An 11,489-nucleotide genomic window follows, 5' to 3' on the forward strand; every position below is an offset into this window, starting at 1 on the left:
GGGCAGGGCAGAGGATTATACTGGGCAGGCAGAGGGAACAGCAGGACTGAGCAAGGAGAGATGGCAAAAGTGCCTTTCAGTATTCCTTGGACAAGGTTATATTTTGGAAAGTGCAAAATTATATGTATATATATAAGGAGAAAAGGCTTGTAAATCACCTGATACTTTATTCTTTCTATCTATCTATCTTTAAATCTAAAATAAATGAGGTGAGAGCCAGCTTTTACCGAGGCAGGGCAGCGGTGAGAGAGAGAGAGAGGGGAAGAAGGCAAAAGCAGTATGTTGATTTCTTTTTGCTGAGGGGAAAACCAAACCAAACCAACAACTTTTGATTCCTAGGGCTATCTTCCACCAACCAAAAATGGTGTTGAACCAAAGCGACCCAGCCGACCAATCAACATTACCTCACTTGTCAGGTTATCCACGACGGTACCAAACACAATCGTTGTTTCCTGGACTGCAGAAATTGGAAGAGTAAGTAACTTTGGCACATAATGCTGGCTAAAGCTTATTACTTTCTGCTCTGGCATCTGTTTGAAAGATTTGAAAGATAAGCAAGTTTAATTGTGCAGAAAATACTTCGTGGTTTAGCAGTAGACTGTTCCTTCTTCTGACTGTATCACTGCAGGCTAAGGCTGCTCCCTGACAGCAGTGGCCCTCAGTTTTTTTTGGTGTGATCTATTGCCTCCACCCACCTATCTTTGGGACTCATTGAGGGCCCAGATAATACAAATAAAGCTTTTGTTTGTCTTAAGTTTCAACTTCAAGCTCTTCCTGATTTTAGGGACTTCACCAACCTTATCTTGGCTTCAACTTGGAACTGCCATGTGACACTCAGTACAGAGTGGTCTTTAATAGCTGTGAAAATGTGGATTCCCATTTAAGCAGTTCAGCAGCACCCAGGACATTTAATCTGCCTTTTTTGTGTCCTCATAACTGCTATCCTTATACGTAGTATTTAAAAAGTCATGTTTTTATAACTTTTTCTGTTATAAAAGTCTGTTACAATTGCTGTTATAAAACTGCTGACTAATTAAATCTGGAACATGCTGCAAAAAGTTTCTTCAGTAAGTTAGTCCATGAATGAGTGCACAAAAAAACCCCAACCCTGCTAGGTGTGTATTACAGAGCCAACTCATACTTGAAACCTGGGGGCTTTGCCATTGCAACCATCCTGGTTTTAGAAGTCCTGAGATGAAACTTTGCCCAAGAATTTGTCAGAGTGCAAAGCTCAGGATTCCTGAACCAGGGTGGAAAATGTTTACAGCCCAATCCTGCACAGTAGTCCCTTCTAAAACATCACAGTGGTTTTTTCATGATGGATTTCTTGTGGAGCATAAACCAGTCTCCATTCAGATCACAGAATACATGATGGCTGAGTGATTTTTATAAAACCTTCTTTCCTCTAATGAGAACTCCAGGTCTCAGAAATAGGCATTTAAAAATGAACCAGTTTTGGTTTACATTGCAGAAGTGCCTGCACTCAAGTTGATGAATCCTGGTGGTTGCTCTGAGTGCTGCATTTGTGCTTTAGAATACCAGTGAGGCTCTAGGAAAAAGAAATGTTTCAAGTCTGCATGGACTCTAAGCTATGCTCCTGTGAACTAACTAGTGGCTCAGGCTTCACAGATATTTCAGTTATAAGCCCCACAGTTGCTAACTTCCAGCTCACAATGAGAAAAGAGTAGCAAATCCTTCATATATTTCATGAAAATTCAGATGCTGGTCCCAACTTCCCCACTCAGGAGGTGTAATGCTTCTTAATTTGATTTTCTGAGACCTTGGCAGTTTAATGTGAGGAATTCTTTTATATTTGGATGTGCCTGCATAGCACAAAATTTGAATTCCTTCCTCTCCATCCCTGAAGAGTCAGTTGCATGTCTCAACTGGTGTACTCTACCTTTCCTGAAGTCATAATTGTGATTTTTACACAATCTGTTTCAAGAGCCTTCTGTACAAGATGCCTTGGGCAAGTTCCTAGCTTTGTAGATTCAAGCTGTCGGTAAATAATTTCATGATGTTAATTACCATTTTTCCTAACTTCTATACTAATTGAGGCATTAAACAAACAAGTTAAAGCAGTAGTGGTTTTTAAACGATGTGAGAAGCATTCATTGTAAGAATGAAATATTTAAAACGTGGGGTTTTCTGATGCTAGTTCAATTTGTGCAATTTTATGGGAAGATCTATTACTGAAATCCCATCTTTGGAGTCTGGTGGCATCCTAAATTATGGCAGATGTCACAACTCTATGGACTTTTTGGTTTTGTTTTCTCAGTGGAAGCATCCATGGCAGTTGCATTTTTTTAATTGAAAGTCTCTGAGTGTGGCTACAGGTTTAGGGGATGCTGGTGATATCAACAAGTAATTGATCCACCCTAAAGTGAGAACACAGATTTTTTTCTGCTTCTTCTCAAGGGAAGGCTTACCCTGCTTCCAGTGGAGCTGGCAGGGTGGATGCTCAAGCTGCATATCCTATGTCCAGTTATTTTTTGGAGTGGCAGAACTGAGCATCCACAGCCTTTTCCTTACACAGATGAAGAATATCTGTAAGGTCTGTTCTGCTGATGGGGGGAAGTGACCTAACCTCTTCCAGGGAGGAAGGGCAGCCAGTTGGGAGTGGTGACTTCTTGCCTGCTCCAGCTGGGTTCACTGGAGTGCATCTTGGTCCTACTGAACTCTTGAACTCTGTAGCAAAGCTCCCCAGTGAAGTGAGCAGTTCAGAGACAGAGCAGGAAGAGAGGAAAAAATGGACCAGTTCTTCCAGACCAAGTAGGACGTACTGCAGGTGATGCATCTTTTTATCTATTACTGTTGAAGGGGCTTATTTCCCTCTTGGCAAACCAAAATGAGCTGTTGTTAAGAGGTAAATAAAACTTAAAATTGATCATATTTGACCCGACAGCTTCCCTTAAATGTTTTGAGACAACTGCAGTAGCTGATATTCTGAGTGTAAAATAACCCTTAAGCGGGCTGCAGTTAGATGAGACCCCGAGTTAGATGGAAAACTTGCAGAAATGTCCTAAATGCCATTTTAACAGCTTGGTTTGCAGCTAAATCTAATCTCAGTGACTCTGTTGCATCCCTGTGAACTTTCTGAACTTTTCTGGTTGTCTCTAGCCTGAAAACTTTGCCATTTAAAGCCTTGTCACTGCTTTCGGAGCCCAGCGCCCTGGAAGCATAACGAAGTACAAGCTGTCTGTTGATGCAAACACTTTTGTTTTTTTCATTTTGCTCTTTTCATTTTGCAAACACTTCTCTTTTTTTCATTTCTGTTGTTTTCTAGAACTATTCCATGGCAGTCTACCTGGTGAAGCAGCTTTCCTCCACTGTCTTACTGCAGAGGTTGCGAGCGAAAGGAATCCGGAACCCAGATCATTCTAGAGCACTGAGTATGTCTGCTCCCCCACTTGTTTAAAAAAGAAAAAAAAGCCCAAACAGCTTTGGTGAAAAGGGATTTGAAACTGTGCTAACTGTGGTTTGGACTTCCTACAATTCTCTGGGTTTTGAGAATCTGATAGTGGTGTTCTTTGTATTCAGTTCCAATTCAAAGACTCAGAGGCCTTTGTTTGTACTAGGAGCCAGGCCAGGAACCCTGTTGACACTGGGAAGGGAAAAATGCAAGAGAATCTCTTTCAATTCAGCCATGCTGGCTTTGTTTCTTCAGAACAGAACCAACTGTATTTATATAGTTAACTGGTAACCCAGTACCCCAAGCAAACTGAACTAAATGCCTGATACTGAACCTCCAGGCTGACATCCTGGAGAAAAGTCTCCATCAGCACAGTTTTTGTTCTTTTGGCACGGTATTGTGGAGTGGGCTTCTGGAGAGAGAGTGTCTCAGACAGTCCTCCTCCCAACCCCCTTCCAGATATAAGTGGGAGGTTTGCTGCTTTATTGTTTTCTCAGTTAAATACATGTTGGTGTAAGTTCACGTAGTAAAAATGCAAGCAAAAACTGCTGCATGTTTCTTTTTCTGGGAAAGAGTAAAAATACCAACACCTTGTCACACTTTTTAATGCTTAGAAAAACCTGTGTTGCACACAGCACAGAAATTTCCCTAAAAGGGAAGAAATTAGCCCACCAATAAATAAAGCCAGTGGTATATAGTGCTGGGCATAGTGCAATATGATGGTTTAAATACACAAAAATCTAGAGAGTTTCCAGGTATAGAAGATGAGAATGGGGGTGTAGTTCTGATGTACAGAACAGGAAGAAACTGACTTCTTCATTTTACCACTGACTGCTTTTAAAACATTCATTTTAAGTAAAAACAGAGGATGGGAAGAGATATAAGACTTCTGTAGTGGTTGTGTTTCACTGAAGTTATTTTAGACTCAAATGTTGTCAGGTTACTTCTGATTTCCTATTTCTCAATTTGCCTTTTGATTTTAAATCACAGGGCTGCTTGAGGAGTATTTTGGAGGTTTACAGTGGTGCTTGTCCATGTGAGAGTTTTTTTAATGTATTTAGAGCTGACAGTCAAGTCAATGGCTCAGCTTGTTGGTAGTTTTGAAGTAACTGTCAAGTACAAAGTTGCACTTATATGAAAAGAGACATCTGTGTATAAATACGTTTTCTGTGGATGTTGGATTTAGCTAAGCTTTTCCTTCTTTTAGTTTTCTTAAATCTTGTCATTTATGATCTTTCTAGGGAGTAAAGACTGCTTACATTACATGTTTATTGTGCAAGTCTAAAACAATAATCACTGCTGCTTGCTTCCAGTGGATATGGGAAGCTGGAAGTTTAGCACACAGACTTGTTTTACTTCTCTCTCATCCAATTTGTCTTTTGGATCAACTGGAAAACAAACCTTTTCTTCTTTTAAATAACAGTTAAAGAGAAGCTGACGGCCGACCCAGACAGTGAAATAGCTACCACAAGCTTAAGAGTCTCTCTCCTTTGTCCAGTAAGTTTGGTTTTTATTCTCTCAAAACTAATTCTCAGAAAACTGTGACATGTATTCTGTAGGGATTAAGTTGTGTTAAGCTGTGTGTTGAATTTCTGGGGGTAGGATCCAGTGCTGAAGTTACCTGTTGCTGTACTTAAGCATGTGAAACACCCCTGAGGTAATGAGGATTCCATTAACTTGAAAGAGCTACTGAAAAATTCTGTGTAAGCATCCATTTCAGTTTGACACCAGATCAGCTGAGTGTGTGCCTTGGGTCCTCAGTGATGATAAAACCAGTCTCAGTGGTAAGGTAGGTGAATCTTGAGTATTAAAAATAGCTCTTCAGCCAGTGTCTGCAGTCAAAAAATTGTTGATCATCTTTGTGTGTACAACTGGAGTATTTAGTAATCTTAAATTAAAAATTAAATTAAAAATGAAGCAGTGTCCTAGAGATTGTTGTTCAAACAGAATTTGTTTCAAACTTCAAGTGGTGCAAACATTCAAGAGAATGTGGTCCTGATGAATGTGGAAGTGACAGAGCCCTTCTAGCTCTTGACCTCCTAGTTTTATTTTTAATGAAGTAGATGCCAAGGTAAGGAGCAGTTTACACCTGGCTTTATGTCACCATTGGTAAACTGCATGATATTAAAACTATATGGACTTTGTAAAATCTTTGAGGCTTACTGATCTTGTTTCAAGCAGAGTGCACTTTCAGAATCCAATTACAAACAGAATATTGATTGACACACTATCTTGATTGCAGTATAACTTGTTAACCTCCTTTCAAGATAAAGGATACATCTGTTTCCTGGTTTGGCTCAATCTGCTCAACCTTGACATGAAATTTTCAGTTTTGAAATCTAAAGGAGAAAACTGACTTCATTCTTGCAGACTTGAAGCTGATTTCTCCAGTTATTAAATGTGATCTTTAACTATCTGAGTGTAAAAGATGAACAGACATACAAGCTTGGCTTCATAAAAGGCACAGTTGACATTGTGGTTACTTTTGGTGTTTGTGTTGGGTTATTGTAAGTCTTTAAATGTGTTTTCATTATCTTCAAGCTTAAGACTTTCTCCCTATCTACCATAATAACACATTTATAAGCAAGATAAAATTCATCTGTTAAAAAAAGATGCAGGGATTTCCTTAATGAAATAAAATCCTAATCTGTGAACTTAAAACCTCATAACCTATGGTCTTGTAAACCCATGAGCTGCTGTGTCACATCCAAACTGCTGCAGATTTGGAAGCATTGCTGAAGTATTTCAGATCCACACCTGGCAGCTTATTTTGCTGAGCTGTTGGTACTTGGTTCTTCTAGAAAGCACAAGGGTTGTCCTGTTGGGTTTTTGTCATTCTTTAGGGACAGTATTCTTACCACTTAAAGCTAGTTTCTAATGCAGGCAAAACCAGTCATCTGTTAGCAGGAATTAAAGGGCTGTAAGAGTTTAGGAGTGCCTGTGTATTAATTAATTTATCTTAAAATAATCTTCATGCATCTTCTGGAATTACAGATTTTTACTTAGTTGTACTTGATTTGTCAAAACTGTCACTTCAGGCAGTTCTGTTACTTCTGGAGATCATTCCATGGGAGTCTTGTGACACACATCTGTTTGTCCTGATAAAAGTTGTTCTGCTGTGCTTTTAGATGCCAGTTTTTTTTCTTGGTTCCTGACATTCAGCTGAGTTTAGGGTTAGAGCAGGAATATCACCTACAGCATTGCTTTTAGGGCTGCAGATTTGCTAATACCTAAAGAGGTCAAATTCGATTTTGCTCCCTGAGTTCCCCAAGGGATAAAAACAAAACAATCATTAAACATTAGGATGTAGCTCTCCAGAAACCCTGCTTTTTCCAGTCTTTCCTCTTTAAAAGGAACTCCTTTTCTGTTAGACACACAAACCAAAGTCTATAGCAGATTCCTTTGAGCATGTGTCTCTGTGTCACTTGAATAATGCCTACAAAACATCCACACTTGACTTTCCTTCCAGTGTGTTCCTCATTCAGTGCTATCTGGTTTCACTGTAGCTCTTGGAGTAATCCATCACTGCAAAGGCTGGTTGGGACAGAGACTGCACCTTTCAACCTGTCCTATAAATAGAGAAGTTATTAGCATGATTCAGACTGTCCTCAGCCCTGCATGTAATTTTATTATAGCCTCCATGCTTTTCCTTCCCTGTTTGCAAGCACTTGGCTCAGGGAGGATTTTTTTTTTGTAAATATTCTGGGCTTTTTCTCCTCGATTGGACAGTGTATGCTTTGAAAATACACCCTGAAAATGCTGATTTTTGGTCTCCAACAGCAGAATTAAAGAAGGATGCATCATCAGGTCTGTTAATGCAGGGTGCCCACATTGATTTGTTCATTTGTTGTTTCTCCCATCTCATTTGTTATGGGGGTGTATACTTCAAAAAAATAAATGGAATTGCATATCTGGATGGGAAGGGAAGGCAGGTTTAGACTTTATAACTTCTGTTTTGCCCTTAAAAAAAAAAAAAAGCAGAGAGTGAGGCAGCTTCCTCTGAATTTGTTTTGGATTGCTGCTGAGCTTTTTTTAGCAGAGGCCTCCTCTCCCTCTGAGACTGTGGAGTAGGGAGGAAAAGCTGCCCTTAACTATTGGCTGAATCTATCCAAGATACAGCAGGCAAATGGGCTGGCCTGAGTCTGTATTGCAGGAAGACACTTGAATTCATGTTCTTTTTTTTTTTCTTTTTCTTTTTTTCACATGAAATAAAAATAAATAAATCCCCAGGCTCTGCAGCAGGACCACGTATTTAACTGAACAAAAATTCCAACTCTAGCATTCTGCTGTAGTCTTTACAGCTTTGTTTACAAATCCTTTCCTCCTGTTTTGGGGTGGATTTTTTAGCATGAGAAGATAGGAGCAAGGTTTTGCACGCTCAGAAAAAGAAATGAATGCAGGGTTTGTTTGGCTGCCGACAAGCAGGAATCAGGACAGCAGCAGTGTTGGGCAACACAGTTTTTCCAAAAGTTGGGATGCAGCCCTTCTTTTATGACCCTTTCTTTTGTCAGTTCTGACATAGCTTGGCCAGTAGGGCAGAGCTGATCCAGGAGGTGCAGTGCCAAAACCAGGAGAGGAGACACCAACTTGTTAACTCTGAGGATGCTGGTCCTGCCTGCACGCCTGTGCCTTGGGCTGAATCTAGCAACTAGAGCCACAGTTTTTCTGTCTCAAGCTTGTGGTTTAAATCTGCTTTTTGACTCAGGACACACAGGTATTTATGGTCTTCCTGTAGCATGTGTCTTCAACCTTGCTTTTTTTTATTTTGCATCACGTGGAAGCATCCAGGTTTTCTCTCTGGTACCCGTCCCCTTGATCCTCACTAAGCCAGGAGGCTCTAATTGTGCCCAAAAGACAAATGAGCCATTGACCTACCATCTGGGAGATAAGAATTCATAACAGACATGGATCAGGGGGCCTTGCTTTGTTGGGGGTTGATTATGTGGTAGAAATAATGTGCTTGGTCATGGATTTTGGGGGAGGGGGTGCCAAACACATGGCACATGGCAGCACCTCCTGCTGCCTGAGCTCTCCTCCACCATTACTGCAGCCTCCCCAGGGAGTCCTCTGCTCCCCTCCCATCTGGTGGGGAGTTTTGTGACAGTGACTGAGAGCCAGAGGGAAGGAAAATAAGCAAAATCCTGCAGTCTGGCTGAACTTGCTGGGAATGGGGTGGAGGGATTTCTGCTTAAGGGGGATGTGAAGGGAAAGAGAAAAAAAGAAAAAAAATCATCATGGAGGGAGTAGTGGACTGTGAGTAGAGCCTTTGTTCTTGATATTGTTTTTAGTTTTCTGATATTCTGAGATTGAGTGCCATCCTGTGGCACCCATCTTGCATTGCTCACCATCAGCAGGCCTGACCATGGCTTGAGCCCTGAGAAAATCAGTTCCTCCTCCTGCCCACAGCTGGAAGGAGCTGAAGGTTTTCAAAGAAGTCATCAGGTGTATTTTAGTCAAATGTCTGTAACTTGAAAATGCTAAGTATAAAGAGCTCTTAATAAATAATTGTTGTGTTGTCTAGGTTTTTTTTAATGTGGGAAAAGTCTTGTTTAGACATTCCTGCTTTTTACCTTTAGTGTGATCAGCTAAAACCCCTCCTAAACTGCAGCATAAGCACTTTGCCAGAAAACAATCTGGGGAGCAGGGGAGACTTTTTTTTATTTCTGATTAATATGAATATTTCACTGTGCAATCAATTTTGTATCCAGTGTAATTGTCTGTTAATGTTTGATAGTCTGGGTAGCTCTGCTTTCTTTTTGTTTTAAACCAGTGGAAGCTTTGTGCTGACCTGCAAAAACCTCACTGTCCTGACTTGAAGGAGAGGATGATCCCCATCTGAAAGTCTCCTTTAGAGCTCCTTTTCTCCTGTCTCATCTTCCATCAACATCTGCAGTGTTGAAAAGGGACGAGGATACTACAGGGGGTAGTCAGCTGTTTGTATTTTACACAAGAAAAAGGCAGTGATGTGTCAGGTTAGCTCACAACTGTGTACATAGCAGGGGTGTTTATCCCAGCAGGAGGAGGAGAAAATAGTTTCTTAATAGTTAACACGTGTGACTTATTTTGTGAGTGACTTTTCTTTGGAGAAAAGTAGTGAAAATGAAGGAGTTAGAGGAACATGTCAGGAAATGAGCCATAATCCTGCAAATGGATTTCTCTACACTTGCTTTTGAGTCTGTGAAGTTAAGGAGTTCTGGTTGTGCCCTGGTGACTGAAATATGGACAGGAATATGACATGGAAATATGAAATATTGTGTGGAATACACAAAATCATGAGTGAACTGGAGGGAACTGACTCATGTTTTAAAATTAATTCTGAAGAATTATTATTTTCTGTGGTTTGTCCAGGACACTGGTATGTTACAGGTGCTCAGCAGACTCTTCTTTTCTTTTTTTTGTAGGAATATGAAAGGATTTAGTCTTTGGTTTCCTTGATCAAATGTAGTTAAAAATGTGATTTTTAGTTAATTTTCTTCTGTGTGCTGATCAGACCTGGAGGAAGGAGAGCACAGTGTATGTTTCCAATGGAAACTCAGATATGTGAGAGCTCTTTCTGGAGTCAAATTCAACCTGTGTCTGTCTGTGAAGACCAAGATGAAATAATCTGGTTATTTGTTTGTTTGTTTTTCTTTTCAAGCTGGGTAAAATGCGTCTGACCATCCCCTGTCGGGCCCTGACTTGTTCACACCTCCAGTGTTTTGATGCCACTCTTTACATCCAAATGAATGAAAAGAAACCAACTTGGGTTTGTCCTGTCTGTGACAAGAAGGCTCCCTATGAGCATCTCATTATTGATGGGTAAGTAAAAATAAAAAATAAAAAAAAAAGCAGGCTATAACTTAGATTTTCTGCACACTGGTTTTGTGCTGCACAGGGTGCTCTGAAAGCTTGGCTGCCTGGCTGGGACCTGTTTTAGGTTACCACATCATTTAATTTCCCTGCTGCTGGTGAAGAACTGCTAAACAGATGCCTCTTCATTCAGTATTCTGGAAGAATTGGGTCATGAAACTGTTAAAGTTAATGAAAAGTATTGCTTCCAACCCTAGGTAAATTGTTGAGCTCTCCTGCCAAAACCAGTTGTGCTTTTAATATTCTGTGGTGCTGGATCCCTAGATGAAAACTGCACATTCTCTTTTCTTTCTTTTTTTTTTTTTATTTTTATGGGGCAACTGCACAAATCTGGCATCATTGAGAGCAGATGGTGGTGGCAGCTCAGATAAATACTGCCACCCCCTGAATGTGTGTACAATTCCATGTACAATTTCACACTGGGGGAGTTGCTGTATAGAGAGAGTGGAGATTGATGGACCCCTGGATTTACAGGTCCTGTGCTTTGGATTGAAAAACTGTGGGGTTCCTTGTTCTAGGTTTCCACCTAAAATAGTAAAGACTAAGAGTGGTAATAATTAAAACAATGTGTTGTCCTTATTTCTTCTTGTGTTGCCAGGTGCAGAAGTTGGAAATGAGGTGATAGAACTACAGCATCCCAGAGAGAAGGTTATTTCTAGAAAATGTTTCACTTTGAGAAAGAGAGAAGGTTCTCAGTAATGAAAGCAAAGCTCTTTCCTACACAGAACCACATGAATAGTCTTGGTCAGAAGCTGGAATTACCACAGGGAGTGATGTGGTGCCAGGATCCCAAAAGTTTTAGGAGACACAGTTAGAAGAGGCTGCAAGTTTAGGTTCCCATGCTCAGCTTTTGCCAGGAAGTTTTTTTTTTTTCTTTAAAAGTAAAAAGAGTTTTCAGGAAATATACCATTCCTGAAATACTCAGCTGTATGGACCCCTTTTAAGATATGGGCTTCCTCAGTTAAGTATTGCCAAAGATAAATATGGGCAAGCAAGACATCTTTTTTGATGTGAATTCAGTCTTCCCTCTTTTTGGGGAATGGAGAGTTCTGGGTCATGAGCCCTGCAGGATTTCACTCTTCCACTTCTTTCAAGTGAACATGCAGATTTTTATTTTAGATAACTCTTATTTTTTCAATGACCTTTCTTAATAAAAAAGCTTTTGGTTCTCTTCAAACATTAATTCAGGCTTACACTGACTAATAAAGATATTGGAGGAAAAAAAACC

General features: G+C 40.2%; 1 protein-coding gene across 1 annotated transcript in view; it reads left to right on the top strand.

Moving 5' to 3' along the window:
- The window catches only part of PIAS1 (protein inhibitor of activated STAT 1), a 50,179-nt gene extending 39,965 nt beyond the window's left edge, over positions 1 to 10,214 (top strand). Inside the window, exons 6-9 of the mRNA XM_030457395.1 lie at positions 340 to 474; positions 3,287 to 3,392; positions 4,836 to 4,909; positions 10,050 to 10,214. Coding sequence (XP_030313255.1) covers positions 340 to 474; positions 3,287 to 3,392; positions 4,836 to 4,909; positions 10,050 to 10,214 — 480 coding nt within the window. The remainder of the gene's footprint in view (positions 1 to 339; positions 475 to 3,286; positions 3,393 to 4,835; positions 4,910 to 10,049) is intronic.
- The last annotated feature ends 1,275 nt before the right edge of the window (positions 10,215 to 11,489 follow it).

This window comes from Calypte anna, chromosome 10, assembly GCF_003957555.1.
Source record: "Calypte anna isolate BGI_N300 chromosome 10, bCalAnn1_v1.p, whole genome shotgun sequence".
NCBI lineage: Eukaryota > Metazoa > Chordata > Aves > Apodiformes > Trochilidae > Calypte > Calypte anna.